Source organism: Alligator mississippiensis, chromosome 1 (assembly GCF_030867095.1).
Source record: "Alligator mississippiensis isolate rAllMis1 chromosome 1, rAllMis1, whole genome shotgun sequence".
NCBI classification, from domain to species: domain Eukaryota; kingdom Metazoa; phylum Chordata; order Crocodylia; family Alligatoridae; genus Alligator; species Alligator mississippiensis.
The window spans coordinates 101,086,949-101,111,384 of NC_081824.1; the positions used below are offsets into that span (position 1 = coordinate 101,086,949).

A 24,436-nucleotide genomic window follows, 5' to 3' on the forward strand; every position below is an offset into this window, starting at 1 on the left:
AAATGAGAAAATGGGGGGAAGGAAAAGAGGAGGAAGAAACTGAGGACCAGCTGCCAGAGCCCAGCCACATCGTCCCCCCCCGCCAGTAATGCAGGCATGTGGGCAAGCAGCCTGGGCAGTGGGCCTATGAGGAGTGGTGACTGCTGCTGCTGTTAGTGTTTCTTCCCCTCCCCACCAACAATGCAGGCAGGGGATGAAGGTGGCACTGGAGGCAACACGGTGGGAGGCATTCTGCACGGCATGGTGGCTGGCTCAGTCTGCTTGTCACAGCCCCAGCTGCAGCTCCACACCTGGCCAGCAGCACTGCACAAGCTGCTTGGGCCCCTGCCAGTGGCCTTGGTGGAAATTGTGGGGGGGGGAGGGGACATGCCCTGCGTGCCCTCCCTACAAGTCACCTATGATTAGGGACAGGGGCAGCTTTTCCTGGTAGGGCTGCACTGCAGGTGGGAGCAGGGCGGACTTAGTTGTGGGGGGTGGGCGGCAGAGGCCTAGTGGGGAGGGATGGTACTGGGAGGGGTGGCTACAGGGGGCTAAGGTGAATTTTGGGGTGGCTATAGCCTCTCCACCCACCCCATGCCTACTAAATTAAAGGGACCTACTAAATTAAAGGCCTGGCACCCCTGCTTTCTGTTGCTGACCAGCTGGGACACAAAAACTACACATTTAAAACCGTGGTTTTCGCCTCCCCACTGATCAGGAGGGAGCAGTGAGTTGGTGGGGAAGGGTACATGAGGAAATCTGCAATATCGGTGGGAGTGGGGTGCACAGCGGCTCCTTTGGTTTTGCAGATTCTCCTGGGCACCACGACAGACATGGCAATAAAGTCAGCAGTAAGCAGGCAGTGTCTGTGCATCCCTGCCTGTGCTCTCCTGACCCCATCCCTCATGCCTGCCACAGTGCTCGGAGCTGTCACTGCCCTGGAGACAGAAAGCCTGGAGCAGCAACTTGCTTTTTTTTTTCCCCATATTTTCCTTGGCATACCTCCTGGCATGCCAAAGAAAATGTCTCTGCATGCCACTAATTGGCACACATGCTGAGGGCACCCTATCCCTGCTCTAGCATTTTTCTGTAGTCAGAAAAAATGAGTGAAAATTAAGAGCTGGGATTTTCCAAGGGGAGGCCTCAAGCCAAAGGAGGGGGCACTCAGAGCCAACCAAGGCTGAGAACCACTAGTCTAGAACAGTGTTTCTCAACCTGTGGGTCACAAGAATATATGAAAGGGTTGACAACAAACTTTAAATATAGATCAACAAATTAAAAATGGAAGGCTTAAAAACACTCTGACACATATAACAAACAGATAGGGGAGAGAGCTACCAGCAAAGCCTAGAAGCATGGGAAATACCCATGGTCAAACACAGACATAGTTATAGCTAGATCATCCCCAATGAGTAGCTGTCCAACCTCTTGAACACTTCCAGCGATGGGGAGTCCACAGCTGCTATAGGCCATCTATTCCACTGCCTCACTGTGGTAACAGTGAAGAAGTTTTTCTCAATATCTAATGTCATGTTTTGGAGAAGGCATATATGGATGGAGGGTACAAGGCAGGGTAGATCTTGGGAAGGGATCTTGGAGTTTGGAAAGGGATCTTGGAGTCCTAGTGGACTCTAAGATGAACATGAGTCGGCAGTGTGACGAAGCCATCAGAAAAGCCAATGGCACTTTATTGTGCATCAGCAGATGCATGACGAATAGGTCCAAGGAGGTGATACTTCCCCTCTATCGGGCGCTAGTCAGACTGCAGTTGGAGTACTGCGTGCAATTCTGGGCGCTGCAATTCAAGAGGGATGCGGATAACCTGGAGAGGGTCCAGAGAAGGGTCACTCGTATGGTTAAGGGCCTGCAGACCAAGCCCTACAAGGAGAGACTAGAGAAACTGGACCTTTTCAGCCTCCGCAAGAGAAGGTTGAGAGGCGACCTTGTGGCTGCCTATAAATTCATCACGGGGGCACAGAAGGGAATTGGTGAGGTTTTATTCACCAAGGCACCCCCGGGGGTTACAAGAAATAATGGCCATAAGCTAGCAGAGAGCAGATTTAGATTGGACATTAGGAGGAACTTCTTCACAGTTAGAGTGGCCAAGGTCTGGAACGGGCTCCCAAGGGAGGTGGTGCTCTCCCCTACCCTGGGGGTCTTCAAGAGGAGGTTAGATAACCATCTAGCTGGGGTCATCTAGACCCAGCACTCTTTCCTGCCTGTGCAGGGGGTCGGACTCGATGATCTATTGAGGTCCCTTCCGACCCTAACATCTATGAATCTGCACCTTCTAGATCAGTGGTTCTCAACCTTTTTTGTACCAGGACCCATTTGTAGACATTGATTGCCAGTCCCAACCCACTGCCCCTCACTCCCGACCTGCTGCCCCGAGCCCCACAGTGTGTGGGGCAGGGGTGGGTGTGTGGGGCACTGGGAGCCCCAAGCAGCCTTTTGCAGATTAGAACTCTGCCAGCCTGCAAGGGAAAAGCCACTGTTTCCCACGTTTTTCTCCTTTAAAGGAGAATTCCTTTTCCAAGTTTGATCCATTTTTAAAGTTTGTTCGCAACCCTTTCATATATTCTTGCGACCAGGGTCAGACACAGGCATGGGTGAACCAGGCAACTGCCAGACAGAAACGGGGCCTGAAAATGTGTGTTGTTTTTTGGGGGGTTTTTTGCTGTTGTCTGATTATTATCATCTTTATTTTTTTAAAGATTTTTTTTGTGTTCCAAGCCAAATCACCCAAATTTGTGAGTCAGTCCAGAACCATAAGTGGCCCTACAACTGGCAAACATCCTCCACCCCCACCAGGGGCTTCAGATATTTCGTCTTTTGGCAAGCATCCTATGTGCAGCCCCAAGCCCAGAGACTTGGGGTTTGGATGCCCCCAAGTTTCACCTGCCCTCAGCCATATGGCCGCAGAAATAAGCTAGGGAGGAGCCTCCCATTTCTATACAATGGGCTTTAAGCCCCAACACCTCGGCAGGTACTAAACCGGGGCAGGCAATTATTTTAGGCAGAGGGCTGCTTACTGAGTTTTGGCAAGCCATTGAAGGCCGCATGACAGGCAGCCAGGGGCAGATAAATATTAATTTTCTAAGTTTTTTAGGGGCCCCTGGGCTGGATCGAATGGCCTGGCAGGCCGCATTTTGACCACCCTGTACTAAACCATGCCAGATGAAGAGTTATCCTTGGGAATGCTTACGGAAAACTGCCTTCATGGACCTGGATCTGTGGTGTTTTCCTGATTTATTATTATCATAATCTCTGGTGAAGGGGACCTGCTAGGCAAAGTTTGCCTGGGGCTGTCAGGGGTCTAGGTATGGTGCTGCCTGTGACCCACTTGGGGGTCACAACCCGCAGGTTGAAAAAAGCAGTGCTTTAGATGATATGGGAAGGTTTGGCTGGGGGCTGGAGTAGGGGACCTAAGGTGTCCCTCCCAGTCCCACTTCTCTGTGACTGCAGCCCCGGCACGCTGGCGGGCGCGGGGGCGGGCACGTGCCGGGCCGGAGCAGGTGAGGGGGCGGGGGAAGGGCAGCCAGGCCCCGAGCAGCAGCGGAGAAGCGGCGGTGTCTGCTCCGCCTCCAGCTCCTGCGCCCGCCCTGGCCGACAGCCGGAGCCGCGATGAGCCCGTCCTTCTCGCTGGCCGAGTGTGAGGTGCTGGGCTTCGACCTGGACCACACGCTGTGCCGCTACTGCCTCCCGCGCAGCGCCCGGGTGAGTGCGGCCCGCGCCCTCCACCTCCTCCTCTCCCTCCTCCCCGGCCGCAGCGCAGCGCAGCGCAGCGCAGCGCATTGGGACTGAGGCCATGCGCGGCCCGGGCTGCGTTGGGCCCGACCTGGGCCGGCTCCCGCCCCTTCTATCCTGGGAAGGAGCCGTTCTCCTCCCCCCCGCGGCTGCCAGCCACGGAGCATGTGCCGGGGCGGGAAACGGAGCGCTGTAAACTTCCGCCTTCTCTTCCTGCCCCCGGCTCTGCCCCGGGCGCTTCAAATGAGCGAGAGGTGTTCGTGTTGCTGCTGTCTGCACTGCAGGCTCGTAGCACAGCGACCACTCCGGCCTCGGAGTGTGCTATCTATCGCATGTGTGCCCCAACTCTTTAATGGAGAACTTTTATGAACTAACTTTACACGTTCATATATGCATGCACGCATGAATGATGCGTGCCCCTGGAGGTTGGGGGGCATGGCGACTGCCCCCAGGTGACGGGGTTGGTAGGGGTGGCGAGGGGCGACTGCCCACAGTGTCGGCGGCGCTTCTTTTAGGGGGTGCGCTGCCAATCTCAGGGGGTGCATGTGCACCTGCATGTACCCCCTGTGTCTCGCCAATGCATGCACACACACATGCACATGCTTGCACACACATGAACACACATGTATGCATATGCACACGCCTGCACACATATGCATATGTGTGTGTGTGTGGGTGTATGTACATATGTATATACACATGTACACATATGCATATATGCAGAAGTATATGTATATACATGCACACACATTCATATGCATATATGTATGCTTTTGTGTGTGTGTGTGTGTGTGTGTGTGTGTGTACACACACACTTGCACACATGCATAGAAAATAGAAAACTACGGTTAGAAGGGACCTCAGGGAGTCTAGCCCAACTACCTGCTCCAATCAGGACCATCCCCAACTCTGTCATCCCAGCCAAGGCTTTGTCTAGCCTGGTCTTAAAAACCTCCAAGGATGGAGCTTCCACCACCTCTCTGGGTAACCTGTTCCAGTGTTTTACTACTATCCTACTGAGAGAGTTTTCCCTAATATCTAACCTGAACTTCCCTTGCTGCAGCTTGAGACTATTTCTCCTTGTTCTGTCCTCTGCTACCACTGAGAATGGTCTAGATGTATCCGCTTTGTAACCCCCCTTCAGGTAGTTGAAGGCTGCTATTAAATTCCCTCTCAGTCTTCTCTTCTCCAGATAAAGTCTCATTCTCTCAGCCCTTCTTCATAAGTCATGTGCCCCAGCTCCCTCACCATTTTAGTTGCCCTCTGCTGGACTCTTTCCAATTTGTCCACATCCTTTCTGTAGTGGGGGCCCCATAACTGGACACAATACTCCAGATGTGGCCTCACCAGTGCTGAATAGAGGAGAAGAATCACTGGATATCCAGGGGTCAAACAAACCTGCAGAAGAAAAAGCGGAGCAGTGCATTGATGGGGTAAAAAAAAAAAAATAGGAGAAAAAAATCAGAGTAGCGCATGCAGGGGCAGCTTGTGCCACTCAAAAGTGGAGCCGGGTGGCCTGGAGCTGTGCTGTGGCTGCTGGTCAGACTCCATGCGGAAGAATCGCTGCTACTGCAGCCCTGGGAGGCCCCGAGAGCCCCAGGTAAGGCTGCTGGGGCCAGCCCAGTGCTGGCCTCAGCCTCTCCTACCCCACCTGGGGTAATTTGGCACACACCAAAGCCTTACTTTACCACATGTGGTACAGGCGTTCCTCAGGGACAAGTGCCACCGATACTTGTCCCTAGGAAAGCAAATGTCCACGCTCATGTGGACACAGCCCCTGATTTCATCCCTACATGCTGAAGGAATATTCTTCTGCTCCCTAGTTGTGTGTCCAAGTTTCCACTTGTAAGATTTCTTTTTTGTGTTGTAGCTCACTGAGTTAAGCTTTGCTGGTCTTCTGCCATACTTGCTAGTCTTCCTGTGCATTGGGATGGTTTGTTTCTGTGCCATTAATAAGGTTTCTTTAAAATACAACCAGCTCTTCTGGACTGTTTCCCCTTTCAGACAGGTATCCCAAGGGGTCCTGCCTGTCAGTTTCCTGAGTGAGTCCAAGTCTGTTTTTCTGAAGTCCAGGATCCTTATTTTGCTGTTCTCCTTCCTTCCTTTCCTTGGGATCCTGAAGAAAATCGTCTTGTGGTCAGTGCTGCTTAAGTTGCCATCCACTTCTACATGACCGCCAATTCTTCCCTGTTTGTGAGCAGCAGGTCAAGAAGAGTATGGCCCCTAGTTGGTCTCTCCAACACTTGAATCAGGAAGTTGTCCCTAGCACTCTCCAAAAACTTTCTAGGTTCCTGTTCACTGCTGTATTGTCCTCCCAGAAGATGCCAGGGTGATGAGAACCAGGGCTTGTGATTGGGAAACTTCTGCTAGCAGTTTGAGGAAAGCCCCATCCACTTCATTCTCCTAGTGTGGAGTTTCTTGCATATTTGGGCCTACTCTTTAAATACTGGGCTTGCCTTGTCTGCCAGTTATATAGTTATTTTGTCTTCAGTAGCCAAAATGATACTGAGGAATAAGAACTATTATTATTAGTAAACAAATGTAATGGAAGTTGAATACTACTTTTGTCTTGTATATATGATCGTGGTTTACTGGGCTGATGCTAACCAGGATCCAATAACAGCACCCCCATTGTACTCTAGCACCTTCTTCTTTTCCAGCAACTGAAGTAGTCAGAGAAGTCAGAGGTTTTTCACCATGAAGCTGCTTCTGCTTCTGGTGCATTATGAAAGAATGAGGTGTGATCCATAACGGAGGATAGGAGTATATGGCAACCAAACTGCAACTCTCAAGAGGCACCAACGAGCCATTTTGTATTAATATAGTTGATGTCATGCTTTTATTTTTTTCAATAGAACATTACTATTTGCCATGAAGCAAGCATACTTTTTTGTGAAATACTTGTTTAGTTAAAAAATCCAGCATCTGTAGAAATTCCATTTTGACACAAACTTTTCAAAAAGCTCTGCTTCCACCTTCAGTAAGATCTGCCCAAAGTAAATCTTTCTGGCTTTGTGGAATGTATAGTTGACAAAAAAATCTATGCATGTTTAAATATGGTATACTACTACTATATCAGTTAACATGGTATACTTAGTAGCCCTTGTCTACTGAGATTACATGGGGCAGCATTTGGCTTTGGACCCTTTATCTGAATAGAAATAATGTAACAATGTTAGAATTCAATCTATTGTAATGTATAGATCTTGGTAATTTTTGTTTACTTCTTGAAACTACAACCTCCCCCAGCAAATATATTAAACAGTAATTTCATTGTGTGTGTTAAGCATGGGAATTGGAAATTAATTAAAATTGAGTTTATATATGTATAGGTAAATTGTACTTCTTTTACAGGCATTGTCCATTATATTTAATAGGCCACTAGTGTAAGGTAATCTGGATTTGCCACCATTTCTTGCTTATAATACTTTTTTTTTTTTTCTTATTTCTAGTTAATATATGACAGTTTTGCTCAGTACCTGGTAACGAAAAAGGGTTATGATAAAGATTTGCTGACTGTAACTCCAGAAAACTGGGATTTTTGGTAAGTATTTTAAAAACAAAATCAAAATTTAATTTCTAACTCCAATTTGTATGGATCTTGCAAAATAATTTCTTGATATTGCTATGGTTGTCAGACCCAACACAGAAACTATACACAGTCATTTATATTTTAAACTTGAAATGGAGACTTGAATCTTGATCTGCCATGTCCCAAAAAAGTGCTCAGATCACTGGGCCATAGAGTCAGTCTCTCTAAGGGTTTTGATCATTGGCACTTTATTTGAATTGTTCTTTTTTGGTGGTTTGTTCTCGTGACTAGTCCCAGGTAGGGTTCTGTGTTTTAATTGCTTTTAGCTCAATTTTTAAAACTTTAACTTTCTTTTTACTAATAAAGGTTGATGAAAGTCAATGTCTCTTTCTCTCTTATATTGACTGATTAATATTAATTATTTATATAAAATAGAACAGCTACAACAGGAGAACTTGAGAAGGTGCACCCCAGAATAGCCAGTGGTCCGATGGGCTGGGTTCTCACACTGAATTTTGGAGGTTGGAATTCAAAAGCCTATTCTTAATGAAGCAGAATGGGGATTTGATCCTTGGTCTCCCACTTTTCAGCCCTAATCTATTGACTGTTCTGGGCAGTGGAGTTATGGTGATAGCATTTCTCTCTCCTCTCTCTATTCCTTTTTTTCTTGTCTCTCTTCCCCTTTTCCCTTGTGTCCTTTCTCTCCTCCTTTCTTTTTCTCTCTCTCTGTCCTCTCCCTGTGTTCTCTTCTCTTTCCTTCTCTCTCCTCTTTCCCTACGTATTTTATCCTTGCTGAAATGCATATGTGTTCCATGGAAAGGTTTTGTTTTTACAGATCAACATTTATGTTTTTCTGATGAAAAACCATTTTGTCAGAACATTTCCAATCAACTGTAATTTCAACCTGTGTTCTTCAAGCAGTGTATTTATACCAGGCTGTTATTTCTCATGAGTTACCTGAGGCTTACAAATATTTTGTAGTAGCACGTATGTAGGCCTTGGTCCTGTAAGCTGATGCATGCTGGTTGATTCCTGTAGTTATGTGTAGCTTCACAGAAATCTACAGGTCTTTCCATGGACATAGGAGTCCATCTTGTGGATCAACCAAAAGGGCTTATCTACACCATTACCGTCTCCCAGCACATATCTGTTTAAGCACAGCTTGGCCAGACTACACCCATTTATCCTGCAGGAGTGCTCCAAGTCCCTGAGTATGCTAGTGAGATGCAGCTCCAGGCTTGTCTCTAGAAGGCACTCTCAGCATACTGGACACCAAGAGCAGGGCTGAAGGATGACCCCAGAGTAGCCTCACTGGTTTATTTCCTGGTTTGGAGCATAGCTTGAGGCATGTATTGGTAGGGTATGCTCAAAACATGCAGGTGTTTGGATCCACTGCTACTGTAGTAGAGACAATCATGTGGCCCGCATGTACGTTACTTTGTGATGGCTCGGAACTCCTAGTTGGCCTCATCCCACTCCACTCCTACCTATCTGGTAATGAAGGATGGAAATGACAGTGATTTCATTAAAAAAAAAAAAGATAAAGCCTCCATTCTAGTTGTTAAACTCCAGAAACTGCAGATTTTTTTCAGAATCTAATTATATATTAAATTTGGCATTACATTTCATATTCCTTAACTCCCTCAATTCTGCAAGTTGTTTACACAACCTTTTTCCCCTATGTGAAACTGTTCAAATATCTCTGAAACATTTCCAGATAAATGAGATGTACCTGTTCTCTCCTGCTGTGTTGAGCTACAATTAAACTTTCAAAGGTATCCTTTTAATCCTTTAGGTGGTCTTTTCATGTGTTCTTGGGGTGGGAGGGCACTTTATTTAGTGTGGCTTTCAGGAGCCACTCCAATTAAAGTGCCTGCAGTGTCTTGTGCATTCAGCAGTCCTACCCTCCAAAATGGTGGAGAGGATGCTTTATAAAGCTTGCTGAATGAGCTTTAGTTAAAGTGCACCTGCTGCCATTTTGAATTGCGGGGACATTGAATACATGAGAGGCTGAGGCTGCTACAGCGTGCTAATTAGCATGCTCTGGCAGACTCGATTAATTGAGTCTGCTCTGATACGCTGTAATTACAGCACATTTGAGCAGGCGTTCTGCATGTATGCAGGCACCCTTAGATGTTAGGACTTCTTGAGTTTAACTCGATTGAGTTTAGCCAGTAGCAAGACCAAGTTGCCCACATGTTTGGCCCTACTGGCCAGATGAAGGACATGGGGATGGGCTGCAGGTTGGATTGGGCTGTGTGCTGCCCCTGTGTGCCAGGATCAGGCTCTGAGGCAGTATGGGGCTATGCTTGCAATCCCAGCCAGGTGGAGGCTGTGCAGGGTTCCCATGCCTAGTTGGGATCAGGTTCCAGGGGCTGTACAAGCAGTATAGCACACAAGGCCAAAGCCCATGGGCTCTTCACAGGACCTGTGGGGAGCCCTATAGATCAGGTTCCGTGGTGTTGGGGGCCACAGGCCAGATTAGGTCCCACAGATAAGATTACAAGGTGTCCCCACAGGCCAGGGATTGAGCACCTCTGATTTATATCACTTTTCATCATGAATAGTTAGATTTGTTTTCTTTAATGTTAAAAAAATGTCTAAATACACCTGCTTGATTGTGAAATTTTGGCCCTGATCTTCCAAACATTTATAATGGCTACATACACATGAACAATCCCTTTTAACTTCTAGAAAGAAATTCTGGCCTCATTAAAATCAATGAGATTTTGCTATTGACTTCAGTGTGGTCCAGATTTTACCTAATATATTTACTTGATTTTTAGAAAGTTATTCAAATATGGAAGTACATGAATGATCACAACATTGTTATTTTTATTTGTAGCTAAATTGTGTACTAATTCCACATGCATTTTGTCGAGATGTGCTTGATTATGTGTCAGACTATATTTGAGGTGTAATGTCTTTTCTTCCTTTTTTTCTCCTTTTTAAATCGAATTATGTTTTAGCTGTAAAGGCTTGGCTTTGGATCTAGAAGAAGGGAACTTCCTTAAACTTGCGAAAGATGGAACAGTTTTGAGGTAATAATGCTGAATTTTCCTGTTAGATGTCTCTAAAGTTATTTTCTTTAAAAAACTCCAGTATCTCAGTATAATTATGGTGCCATTACTATCCTAAATTGAATATGTATTCATTCCTAAGTTTAAATGTTAAGTGCTGCACATATAATTTGTGCTGAATCTGTTTTTAATATTACATGGGTAACTAATAACCATTTGGTGGCCTATTTTAGTTGCTATTCTGGAACACAGCACTGTTTCTGAATAGCCATTTGATATTTTTGTCCTGCACTCCATCATGATATCTGATTTGCTACTTAGTGCTGTAAGAGTATTTATTTTTCAGTGCTCAGAGGTTGAATGGTTACAATTTTTTAAGTTAATTTTGTTCTTATTCTCCAGTATTGCAAGGTACTGTAAAGCATACAAATAATAGTCCTGCAAAAATTAAAGCACGAGTTTAGCTTTCCGTTCTCTGAGTACAGGCAGTCCTTGACTTACAGCGTTTTGAGTTACAATGTTTTGCACTTACAACTTTTATAAATTGACATCCTGTTTCAACTTTATGACACCGGATTCGACTTTACAACGCTTGGTTTGATGCAACGCTACGCCAGCGAACAAGTTTGCTGCATTGCTCATCTCCCTGGAGGACATCTATCCAAACTTCCTTGGACACTTTCTTTAAGAAAGCAGACAAGACTCCAGAAAAACCTTCAGCCAAGACTTTTGAGAAGATTCCATCCAAGAACCCTTCAAAAAGTCCAACCAAGAGCCTTTCAAAAAGTCCAGCAGAGTCACCTCAAAGAAGTCCTTCCAAATCAATATAATTACTATTTACAAGATAAATACATTAAAGTAGCTATATTACTCATCTATAATTGATCGAGTACAAAATTCTGAGGTATTTTTAGTGAAAATAGGGTATTGGGCCTTGGTTCAGGAACCAATCCCCCATTTATAACATTGTTTCTTATGACAAAATTGGTTCCGAGTTATGACGTTTTGATTTAAGACGTGGTTTTCAGGAACCAATTGTGTCGTAAGTCTGAGGACTGCCTGTAGTCTCCTTAGACTCACAGGAAGTAATTTTTCTTTATTTTGCCTAAAAGTAAAATATTTGCATTTTTTTCCCCAATTTTTTTTCACTTATTATTTCACTATTAGCAAATAGGATAAAAGCAAGCATAATCTGAAATAGTCTTTTTTGGGGTTTTCTTTTGGTTTAACCCGCCCTTCTCAAATGATAGGGGAGCATCTTTTGAATTATTTCTCCTTTTGTGGGCTGTTGGATTTTTTTTTTTTTTTTGTTTTGCTTTTCTCTGAGGCATTCTCTAGACCATAGCTATGGCTGTTCTTTTTAACTGTGGTGCAACAATACTTTCTTTTTAATATAGGGCAAGGGTTTTCAACCTTTTTTGGTTGGTGTACCCCTGGTAGCTGGTCAAGAAACAGGGAGTCCCCCAGCTGGTTGATGAGAGGGGGTTGGGGGAGGGAGAGCGGGGGGTGTCCTTTGGTGGCTGATTAACAAGCAGAGGCGGGGCTTGTGGCAACAGTGGAAACGCTGCCGGTGAAACCGAAGTGCCCCTGCTTCTCTGCATTGCTGCCACATACCCCCTGGGGTCTTCCCAAGTACCCGCAGGGTTACACGTACTCCTGGCTGCCAGACCCTGATATAGGGTGTGGTCCTCTTTCTAGTATCTTTTGCGAATATAATAACCAACTGCTTCCCTTTTATTCTAGAGGCAGGGCTTTGGCAGTGTGCTTGTCACCCATACTTTTTACCTTTAGCATTCTGTGGAGCTTTTTGTTATTTGAATTTTGCTCCTGGAAACTAGGTTATGATTTAAGTGATGATTTGGGATTTCCTTTAGCTAACACTTGCTTGTCAGTGCCGGGAACTGGACTTTGACTCAGAAGACCTCTTCCAGTCCTACGTTTGGTGCTATTGGGATGAAATGCAGGCAGTCCTCAGACTTAGGATGCAATTGGTCCTGAAAACCACATTTTAAGTCAAAATGTCGTAGGTCGGAACCAGCTTTTCCATAGGCACAGTGTTACAAATGGGGGGTTGGTTCCTTTATGATAGTCGATACAGCATGCAGCTGGTAAGTGGTGGAAGGGAAGGGGGAGATCAGCATCTCCCGCTGTGAGGGAGGGACTGGGACTGGGGCTGGGACCAGCCTGGGCGAGGGGTGGGAGGTCATAGCCCCTGCTTGCAGCGCTGTCACTGCCAGCCTGGAGTACAGCCTGGTGCAGCTCCTACCCCACCCCATACAGATCTGGGGGCACACGCCCCCCATGCCCTCAAAGCTGCAGCTCGTCTGGGGGGTGTGGGGAGTGGGGGTGGCTTCCTCCAATGTGTGTCACTTGTCTGGAGGCTGTGCAGTGGCTGTGCCCTGTGCCGATCCTGCCCTGACTGGGCAGGGCATGTGGGAGGGTCGTGTGCCCCCAGATTGGGGTGGGGCGGGCAGCAGAGTGGGGGCTATGGAGGGGCTGCAGCCACCCAAAAATTTGCTGTAACCCCACTGCCTGCCCAGAGCGCAGCCCCGGCCCTGCCCGCCTCTCCCTGTGCAGATCTGGGGGCACCCCCCCCACCCCCCATGCTTTTCTGGACCAGCAGCAGGGGCAGCAGTGGGAACCGCTGATCAAGCTGCCAGACAAGCAGCGTGCAGCAGCGGGACCCACCGTCTCTGCCTTCCTGCACCTGACTGGCTCCGGGTGGCCAGTGCTTGCCCCAGCCTAGGTCCCAGTCCCTCCCACACTGCAGGGGGCATTGGTCTGCCCCCCTACACCTCTTTCCTTCCCCCTCCCCTTCTACCACTTACCAGCTGCATACAATATCGACCGTCATGAAGATGAAACCCACATTGGAACATTGAAGTGGGGTGTCAATTCCTAAACATCGTAAGTGGCTTTTGCAACTCGAAAAGTGGTATGTCGAGAACTGTCTGTACAGACCTTTGGAGATGCTAGGAAAACATATGGGCATGTCTGAAATCATAACAGGAGAAATGGCTGTAGGATTGCACCACATCTTCATTGGGAGAAAAACATATTTTATAAGTAGACTGATTTAAGAGACTTTTAAAATAAGACTGACCAGACACTGGCTGTTAAGAATTAATACTTGGAACTTAAAAACGAAGGGTATGGACATATGAACAAAAGCAGAATAAAAGGAGACTATACATTAACAGCTCCATGTTCTAACCCCATGCGAAGTGGAAGCTTAAACCATGGTGATTTTCATTCAGAGGAAGAGGGGTAAGTTGCATGCTTTAGATTTTACTTACCATAGAATAAGAGGGTAGAAACTGGAGGTTACTATGGAGCAGATGACAGCTGTAAAGTGGATAGAACAGTGGAATCTTTAAAGCGAAATTCCTTAGATGAAAAAGTAGAATTCATAGTCTTATTTCCAAGACAGCACAGTCAACTTTATAAGGGAATCTCTGGGTCGTGAGAAGGTCAAGTGTGACATCCGAGAGTACACGCCTCCCTTTCCCCCAGCAAATTTGAGTGGAAGTAGGAGAGGAAACCATCCCACGGCCCAGCCCTGCAGTTGATTATTGCATAATTCTCTGCATAGTAGGAAATTGGAATGAGATTAGCATTTTTAACCATGACAAAATATATTAACTAGGGCAAGCCATGGTACGAAGAGTATGACTCCTGAAGAGATCTTGGAGACTTATGGAAGGAAGGAATGGAAGCACTTTAAAACAGTCAGTGGAATGATCTCCCGTACAGGTATTTGAATCTCTTTTACTTGGATTTTATGATCTTGAAAACTTTTCTAACCACTGCAGGACTCATTAGGATAACACAATCTATTTTAAACAGTTTTTGATGTTAGAAAAAGATAAAATAACTTGGTGGCTTGTGCATTGGTAATGGAATATGTAGCTTTTCACCTCAATTTCTTGGGTTCAGATAAAACCCAAGTCAGCAATGGATGGAAGCTATCGGTAATGGTTGGAAGCTGTTTGCTCCATGTAAAACATATTGGTAATCTTAGTCTAATTTGGTTGTAAAGGCTAATGCTCAAATGCATTTCTTAATCACTGAAAAATTAAGTTGATCTCCTTCGTGAATGTTAATTTTATACAGCATATGAAACTAGTCAGCAAAATGTAAGAACTTGCGGGATCAAAGCCATAAACCACATGCATAACTCTATTGTGTGAGTTGTTCCAAGGGAGTATCTAGGATTGTTTGGCATGACATCCGTGTGGTTCTCTGCAGGACTGGAGTCCTAGGGTGAGATTCTGTCTTGGTTTTCCAGGAGGCCCAGCACAGAACACTTAGACTACACAGAAGCAATGTGTTTATGTTCCTGCCTATAGTTGTTCCAGGGACAGAAAACCCTGCTGGGCAATTTCGATAGGGTGTAAATTATAGGAAGCTGCCTTAATTTCCAAACTTCTACTTGTGGTAATCCTATTCCTGTTTTGATTTTATGTCAGGATTTGTATGGAGCACCTTGAAGGTGTGCATCATCATTCTGTTTCTGATTTCTTGCTTTGGAGGAATCTTGCTCTGACTGACCCCATTGATTTTACAGCATATGACACAAGTCTGGTCTTTTTTACCCACCATGCAAAGCTTAGTGCCAGAGTGAGAACTTCACCCTGTGGCCTTTAAAATTTTAATTTAATCAACTATTCAAATTCTCACTGATTTGACCCAGAATGGCAACTTTCTTTCCCTGCTGAATGAGGAGAAAAATGAGTAAAAAGTAAATTAAGTCATAAAAGAAAAGTAACATAGTGGTGCCCAATTTTAAATATTCAATGTCTATTCCTAGTTAAAATTCCAGTAGAGAAATTTATAGTAAATGTGTATTTTATTTGCAGGGGGAAGAAACCCCTATAACATTAAAACAAACCTTTTTTTTGTTTTTCTTTTTTTGTAGCTAAATATTACTTCTATGATAACTATTTTGACCTGCCAGGAGCCCTTCTTTGTGCAAAGATTGTCGATATCTTAGACCAGGTAAGAATTGTCATTTGAAGGAGACGAATATATTGTAGTTTTTTCACCCCACCCCCCTTCCTAAATGTATTCAAGTGTGGGGTAAGAATTGTGATGGATAGTCATGACATTCACATGGATATTCAAAGAAGTGAAATTTAACCTGAGTTGGAATTCTGCATTCCAATTTTACAAGGTATATTTGAAATAAAAAAGTTAAATGGTGTGGCCAAAATGTATTTGTCCTCCAGCAGAGGGAACTAATAACTAGTACAAAAGTAGCAAAGCATTCATCTCCCTTAAATGTTATCTTCTTTTGTATTGAAATGGCATGTTTAAAACTAGTTGGAAATTGAAATATTTGTAAAGGCATGGAACAACAGATAAATTACAGCAAGGTAATAAGAGATGTGGATTTACTGTGCCTCAATAGAGGGGCTGTCTGCACCTTGATTTATCTTTTGCTTACTGCGGGATCAGAGGATGCAAATGAATAGTTAGATGGCACAACAGATTTGCATCCCTTTTTTGACTCTGTAATTCCTTTGTTTGTAATACCCTAACTCTTTCAGTTTAAGGGATTGTTAACAATGATGGATTGCTAAATTAGTTCAGAAGGTTTAAATCTTCAGATAGTAAACTTTATGATATACATGGAAATAGATTTGTAAAGGTGAAATATCTTTTCAGTTTGCAGGTACTAATCAAAAGAACAGATTAAGTTCTACTGGCAAAACTTGTTATTGCAGTTGGGGCATTCTTGCATGGTAATTTTAGGGAGCTTCTGGAGCTCTTAATCCCTGAACTGGCCCCAGGTTAACATCTTTAAGTGGCTTAAAGCACCCATTAAGTGGCTCAAAGTGTTTCCACTCCAGGATAGGATTATCTCTGATCTGCACTACCCAGCTCCTGTTCCATTAAAGTGTAACCACTCTCCAGAGTTGTGCTGCTCAAGTTGAAGTCCTTTAGTATCTTCTTCAGTGGCCCCTTTCCCAGGTGGTATTTCTGTGCACAGCTGAAGATTGATAGATTGTAAGGCCGGAAGGGACCTTGGAAGATCATCAAGTTCAGCCCCCTGCACCAAGCAGGAAAGATAATGGGGTCAGGTAACCTCAGTGAGGTGACTGTCTAGTCTCCTCTTGAAGATTTCCTGGATAGGTGATTGCACCACCTCTGGAGGGAGCTTATTCCACAGTCTGGACACCCTGACTGTGAAGTTTTTCTTAATGTTGAGCCTGAATCAATCTTCCAGGAGTTGGTGGCCATTATTCCTGGTGTCCCCCTTGAGTACCGTGGTGAACAGTTGCTCACTGAGCCCTTGATGTACTCACTTAGTGTAGCAGTAAGCTGCTACCAGGTCTCCTCTCAGCCCTCTTTTCCTCAGGCTGAAGAGTCCCAGATCCCTCGGCCTTTCCTCGTATGGCTTGCCTTTTAAGACTCTTATCATATGGGTGGCTCCTCTTTGGACTCTAACAAGAATGTGGACAAGCTTGAGAAATCGTGGTGCCCAGAACTGGATGCAGTACTCCAGCTGTAGTCTCACCAGTGCTGATTAGAGCAGAAGAATCACCTCCTTGGTTTTGCTGGAGATGCTTCAATTGATGCATGCCAGAGTATTATTTGCCATACTGGCTACAGCATCACACTGCTGACTCATATTCATACTGTGTTTGTGATAGCTTGAGGCGGGTCTGTGCTGGTGGAGAGTGTGAGGTAGAGGGGTGAAACACTGAAATCTTTAGTAAAAGGCAAAAGATTTATATTCAATGAAAAGCTGGAGCTGGTGTTCCAGGGAGCTGCTGCAGGGTGGGCAGAGTGTGGGCCAACGTAAGAGAAAGAAGAAAGCTACAGCTTTCATCAAAAGATGAACATCATGGTGCCACAGCTGTTACTTATAACTATTATTTGTACTTTCCCAAAAACACTTATCCACACATGGCCTGGCTATTTATTGGTGGCTTTGATCAACACAATTTATTCTACTTTTCCATGCTTCTGCTTATTGGTTCCACAGTATATTTATCACTTTGGCCTCTACAAGCTGAAGTCCATATTATCCACAATGTTATTGATAATAGTTTATGGCAGGTCCACAGTCTGCAGCTTTCACTGTGATGTTTCAATTACTAAACATGCCTGAGGCCAATAGAGAGGTCAGTACTATGAGATCTGTTAACAGTTGCGTCAACATTTATACTAACATAGGTATGAAGAGCTAACAACACTAAAACAACAATGTTACAGTATTGTAACATATAGAGAAAAATCTTCTAAGTTTTATTTATAGTTTTATTTTCTTATGTCAGTTTCAGGCTATATAACTTGTGGGATGCTGCTGTGTGTACATTGTAACTATTACTAGGGACCTACCTAATTTGCAGGGGCTGCTCCCCAATGTTGTGGTCTGAGTGCAAAACCAGTTGCCAATTTTGTGGTGGAGTGAAGTGCCCCCACCCCCCAGCCTCTGATTGGCCAGGGGACCCTAACAGTCCCACCCATCCCTGGAGATTGACAGATGGCCATCTGTCAATCTCTGGGGAGGGGCAGGACTTCCGGGGCCCCTCAGCTAATCAGAGGCATGGTGCGGGGGGCACCACATTCCACTGTGAAAATCTCTCCCCCATTTCCCTTCCCCCACCATGCTTCCTTTCTCCACACCGGGGCTTCCACCTCTGTTTGCAGTTCCCTCCCCGTCCCCCCTGTCTTACCAGCTGTTTTCCAGTGTTTCTGTGGCCCTTGTACCTTTTCATGGTCCCTGCACTTTTTCATGGGGGACTTACCAAACTCGCTGTTTCTGCAAAAATTGCAAAACTGTGAATTTGGGAGGTCCCTAACTATTACCAGTTGTTACTGGCATGGATGAAGCTCTTGCTCTGAAGCATGAGCTCCTAATTCAAGGAATTGCAGAGGTTAGAAAATGCCTTGTCTGAGAGGCCAGGAGTTTCATGGCCAAGTTGGGTACTGAACCCCTCAGCCCCAATCTACAGGATTATTCATCTTTTTCAAAATTATTCTCACAGTTAAAAACCTGGAACAACTAATATTTGATATACTCATTGAGTTCTTTTGACTCTTACAGCATGACAGTCAGAAAAAATATGATTTTTGGAAGGACGTGATTGCTGCTATACAACATAATTATAAAACCTCAGCTTTTAAAGGTGAGTTCATTAAAGACAGTCTTTATTACAGGAGTCCTTAAATATCTACTTGCCAAAGTAATTTTGGTTGTTTTACTCAACACAACTTTTAAAATTGTTTGTTGTTAGAGAAATGTGTATTCTATATACGAAATAAATATTTATGCTGAAATGATTGCTGTGAGTACTTAATTTGCCTTCAGTTTAAATGGTAAGCATTATAATGTATGCAACAGCAGTTACGGTACGCTACCATAATGAATTAGTTTTTAGCTTTTTTTCTCACGATTGGGCTGGAAGGTGGATATTCTTATATCATGCTTGGACACTGTTGTCTCCAGATGTTTATAATTAACAAGACTAACATTACTCATGAAATATTGAGGGAATATTCTTCAAACCAAGGTTTTCAGTAGATCCATTTTAGCTCTCAAGTTTTGATTACTATTTCTTAAGTGATAGGAAGCTTTTATTATGAAAGATTGTTCCTTTGTAACATTTTATAAGGATGTGGGGAAAATGCTTTTTATTATTAAACAAAAAACACAAATTCCTTCGCACTGTGATTCCAGTTTATAGGAACTAAAATGAGTTCAGATATTTTATACAGTTTGACCTGTGAAATGTGGTATATACACTTTTCTGTTCTCCTCTGTATATTTTCCGTTGAGGCACAGACAGGTACTTCTGAGATCCTATAGAAAGTATCCTGTATAAAAAGAAAACTATGAAATATCTTGCTGACATCAAAGAAATAAAATATTCTTCTAATTAGCAGCCACTCTATTTCTGCAGAGCATATGTTAATTTTTGAATGGTATAAGGTTTTGTTTCTAGAGAATGATGATGGTGTACAGTTCCATTACAAGAGAAACTATATGTAGATAGTATTTAGGTATCCAGAAGGCTAACTTTTGAAGCTCTGTCTCCAAACTTTTGTTTAATAGTTATGTAAACAGTAAGCTGCACGTGAAAATGCTTTTTGTATGTATAAGCATGTGCATTTACAAACTAATTTCTGACTAAAACTTATTTTTGTCATAATCCTGTCAGAGATGGTGCTTATTTTAGTACACACGCTTCTCTTTTATGTGTGTCAGAGGGAACAAACAAAAATTGTATACAGTAAGTGGGAATAGCAGTAACAGGCTGAGAGTCATGTAGATATTTTGGATAAGAGTTCTATAAAACTGGAATTTCTAAAATAATGTTCTTACACCATATACAAATTAACATTGGAGAAAATTTTGAGAAATTATTATGTAATGTCTCCCAAAATGGCAGTCAACCCCAACACAGGTTATTGCATTACAGGAGATGTAAACGCACAGGGAAGCCAGTGGTATGAGGTATTGTGGCTCCATTTTCAAATCAAACTATTTCAGTTTGTGGCTGTTCATTTTTCTGCTGGCATTTACTGCAGAAACAAAATGACTTTTCTGAAAAAAAAAGTTAAATTGAAAATTCAGTTTCAGTGGGAAGCAATTTGGCCAGCGTTTAATTGGGAGACTGCTTTCTATCTATCTCAGTTACATGGGGGTGCGTGTGTGTGTGTGTGTGTGTGAGAGAGAGACTTTCAAGTCTAAATAATATTACAAGAATATCATAAATTATAAGAAATGCTACTTTGTGTTTTGCAGTATGGCATTCATGTTCAATTGCTATGTTTAAAATCTGTTCTTGCAAAAAAATTAGCATTTTTTCCTGTAGTTTTAATGCAGTTGATATCAGTTCAACTTTAACTTCTGTGGGCTCATCTACATGTCACACAACGATGACATAGCAATCATATTTCTACATGTGAGAGCCAGCTATGTTGCCATAGCTGTGTGCTCCCTAGGTATAGAATGCTGCTATGGCAACAGCAGCGAAATCTGTGTGCTGTATGGCTTACCAAAGAAAGTACTAAAGAGCTATGGTGTACAAAAGGAAGTAGTGAAACACAGCTCTGTAGCAACATCACTGCATGACAACATGTAGATGTTCCCTAAATGTGGACCTCAGTAAGGGATGTTAAGGCAAACAAGCAGACAAAACCATTTTTATTTCTTACTCATTTTTGCTGATGGTTGTTACTGTGTGTGACTTGGCAAGGTAGGATTAAACCCAGATGTCTGTCTAGATAGCCATTATACTGAATCTGAGTATTTTATAATCTTTAATTAATAAGCAAAAGCCTTTCTTTGGGAGTTAAGAGTGAATTACTTGATTTGATTATAGACTTTCAAAAAAAGTAGGTTTATTTTTTAAATATTGAAAAATTGTGAAGAGAAGTGAATCCTAGATTTAGCTCTGAAAGTGGTGACAAGGTGGTGCTGAGCAGATACATTTGATAGAGTCTGATTTTCTCCTCTGCCTACACTTTGTTTCTCCTGAATTCTGCAACTCTCTCTCAACCCCTTTTGACATTCTCCACGTATCTGTGGTCCCCCTGGGGATACTGAACTTATTGTGTCTCAGCCCGTGAAACTTCTGAAGTTGAAAAATGGAGTCTTTACTGTTTTGAACTCTAATGGTGTTATTATGAATCTTATTATATCTGCTTTTTTCCCCTTCTGATAATGCTTGAATTCCTAGAATTATGGGATTTGGAAAACTTTCAGCTTTACTATTTTTTGAAGTACATTCAGAAGTCCTGTCTCTGTGGAGGAAAGGTTGCAAAATGCAAATCCTGAAAGCTTGAATTGCAGCAACTCATTAAAAAAAAAATTAAAGCTATTCCTTTGATTTTGTAGGTGGATCAGGTAACTCATGGTTTTAGAATGTTTGCTGTGTAGTAGAGGTGCCCCGATACATTGATCTGATATTGGATCAGCACCAATATAAAGAAAACTGAGTGTATCAAAATTGGCCTGATGTGGCCAATAATTTGTCTAATAAATGCTCATGCGTGCGTGCAGCCGCAGCGCGGCATGCAGGCAGCGAGGAGCACAGCCGGGTAGCATGGAGAGTTGTGGTAAGTCTGGTGTGGAGGAATGGGAGTGGGGAGGGAAGGGAAGGGGCATGGGGGGACAAATCATTGCCCTCCACAGTGAGGAATGGAGTGGGGCTGGGAGAGGCGCTACCCAGCTAGGGCGGGGTGTGGGGCAGAGCTGCAGCTCATTTGGGGGGTGTGCGGATGGGGCTCATGCTGCTGTGTGCACGCTGCAAGGGCATGGTAGTGGGGGGGTGCCTCCGGATCTGTGTGGAGCACAGGTGGGGTGGGCTGGGGCCAGGGCTGCATGGGGTTCTTCCTGGTGCGTGGGGTGGGGCTTGGCTGGGGCTGCGCTTGGGGTGGGTGGTGGTGGCAGCTCTGGGAAGGGGGATATGGGGGACTATGGTGAAATTTGTGGAGGCTGCAGCCCCCTTCCAGTGCTGCCGCCAGCCCCACGCGCAGCCCTGGCCCAGCTCTTGCCCTGTCCTGCCCCCCCCCATGCACACTGGGAAGAGCCCTGTGCAGCCCCGGCTCCAGCCCGCAGCTGCAGCCCACATGATCTGTGCCCCGTGCAGATCCGCCCCCCCTCCCCCAAATGCCCTCCTGGGGTGCATGCAGTAGCAGGAGCCATCCCCTTCCATGTTCCCTGGATGAACCATGGCTCTGTCCTGCACCCTGCCCCACCCGTTCTGGGCAGTCTATGCCGCAGCCCCTACCCCAGCCCCAGGCCCAGCCCCACTTCCTCCCTCACTGCGGAGGCCATTGATCTGCCCCCCCACATGCCTTTTCTCCTCTCTCCCCTTCCACCACAACAAGTTTACCAGCTGGACACAACTGTATCGGAAATCAGATTGGGATGTGCTGTTATGCCTCCTTAAAAATCGGCTATTGGTATCGGCCCCCAAAATATCTTTCAGTGCACCCCTACTATGTAGCCTTTTGGTTTGCAGAGGTGATATGTGTAAATGCTGCTGCTAGTCCTAGTCTGTTACCTTATTAGAATCATGGAAATGTAGGGCCTCAGGAAGACTCCCGGGGGAGGCATGAGGGGGCATGTGTCCCCCTGGATTTGTGTGCTTCTCTCCCCACCAGAATCCCGGACAAACTCAGGAGAGGCATAGCTGGGCCCAGGGTCAGAGAGGACCTGGTCAGGGAACTTCTGGTGGGACTGGACATCTTCAAACCAGCAGGTCCAGATGATCTCCACCCAAGGGTGCTGAGGGAATTGGCACATTGTGGGACATTGTGGGACCCCTGGCACAGCTCTGTGAGCACTTGTGGTGCTCTGGAGAGGTGCCAGAGGATTGGAAAAGGGCCAATGTGGTCGCTATTTTCAAAAAAGAGAGGAAGGAGGACCCAGGAAACTATAGGCCCATTAGTCTTACCTCAGTCCTGGGGAAGCTCTTTGAGAAAACTATCCAGGAGCACATCAGTGAGGGACCAGCAGGGGAGATTATGCTTAGGGGCAACCAACATGGATTCATTAGAGGCAGGTCCTGTCAGACCAACCTGGTGGCCTTCTAAAATCCAAGGTCACAGAATTCTTGGATGCAAGTATCGCGGTGGACTTAGTCTTTCTGGTCTTTAGGAAGGCCTTCGATACTGTCTCTCACCCCATTCTCATCAAAAAATTAGGCAACTGTGACATCGATGCTTGCACAGTCAGATGGGTCACAAATTGGCTGGAGGGCCATACCCAGAGAGTGGTGGTGGACGGGCCGTTTTCGACCTGGAGGGATGTGGGCAGTGGGGTTCCCCAGAGCTCAGTCCTCGGGCCTGCACTGTTCAATATCTTCATCAGCAACTTGGACAAGGGGGTAAAAAGCACCTTGTTCAAGTTTGCAGATGACACTAAGATGTGGGGAGAAATGGGCATGCTAGAAGAGAGGGACAGGCTACAGCTAGACCTGGACAGGTTACAAGGGTGGGCGGATGAGAATAGGATGGGTTTCAATACTGACAAGTGCAAGGTACTGCACCTGGGGAGGAAGAACCAGCAGCATACCTACAGGCTGGGGATGTCCTTCTTGTCAGCACAGAAGCAGAAAAGGATCTTGGAATCATTATTGATTCCAAGATGAACATGGGCCGCCAATGTGAGGACGCAGTCAGTAGCGCCAACCGCACCTTGTCATGCATCCACAAATGCATCATGAGCAGGTCCAAGGAGGTGATCCTCCCCCTCTGTGTGACATTGGTCAGGCCGCAGTTGAAGTACTGCGTCCAGTTCTGGGCATTGCACTTCAGGAGAGATGTAGATAGCATCAAGAGGGTCCAAAGGAGGGCCACTCACATGATCAGGGGGCAGCAGGGCAGGCCCTACGAGGAGAGGCTAAGGGACCTGAACCTGTTCAGCCTTCAAAAGAGAAGGCTAAGAGGGGATCTGGTGGCCGTCTATAAACTTATCAAGAGGGACCAGCGGGGAATGGGAGAGACCCTGTTCCCCCAAGCACTACCAGGATTAACTAGGAATAACGGCCATAAGCTGACTGAGAGTAGATTCAATCTAGATATGAGGAGGCGCTACTTCACAGTCAGGGCGGCTAGGATCTGGAACCAACTTCCAAGGGAAGTGGTGCTTGCTCCTACCCTTGGGTCTTCAAAAGGAGGTTAGATAATCACCTATCCAGGGTTGTTTGATCCCAGTATTCTTTCCTGCCCATGGCGGGGGGCTGGACTTCATGATCTGCTCAGGTCCCTTCCGACCCTACCAACTAACTATGAAACGTTAATTTTCGTTTCATCAGTGCCGACATGATATGTGACCAGTATATCAGTGCGCCTCTACCAATAATCAGAAAAGAGAAGTGCCTTTACATTTTGGCTCAAATGGAAACAGAACTTACACAATGTTTGTGTACTGTAATAAGTGCCTGCTGTGTTGTTTCCATGTATCATTGTTAAATTGTCATGAACATTTACCAACTTACTCACTAAAGCTGTTTGACTGCTATTCGTTACAGTGAATGCTAACAAGTAAATCTAATTTCAGTCACTAATGAAGTATTTATTGTTTGCTCTTGGCAAAGGAGTGAATTGTGGTTTGGAACTGTTGCAAAATAATCTATTACAATTTCTGAAATACATTTTGTCTTAATAGACTAATTTTTAAAGAGCATCTTTTTTT

At 44.9% G+C, this 24,436-nt stretch overlaps 1 protein-coding gene across 3 annotated transcripts in view; it reads left to right on the top strand.

The window, feature by feature from the left end:
- The first annotated feature begins 3,518 nt into the window (after positions 1–3,518).
- LOC102565708 (dermatan-sulfate epimerase) overlaps positions 3,519–24,436 on the top strand; it is a 342,822-nt gene continuing 321,904 nt past the window's right edge. The window contains exons 1-6 of one of the 3 annotated variants that reach the window (XM_019479560.2): positions 3,519–3,696; positions 7,179–7,270; positions 10,228–10,299; positions 13,925–14,031; positions 15,197–15,276; positions 18,335–18,416. In XM_019479560.2, coding sequence (XP_019335105.1) covers positions 3,604–3,696; positions 7,179–7,270; positions 10,228–10,299; positions 13,925–14,031; positions 15,197–15,276; positions 18,335–18,416 — 526 coding nt within the window. In that variant the 5' untranslated portion in view covers positions 3,519–3,603. The remainder of the gene's footprint in view (positions 3,697–7,178; positions 7,271–10,227; positions 10,300–13,924; positions 14,032–15,196; positions 15,277–18,334; positions 18,417–24,436) is intronic. The other 2 variants (XM_014597394.3, XM_019479558.2) reach the window with 2 other exon arrangements.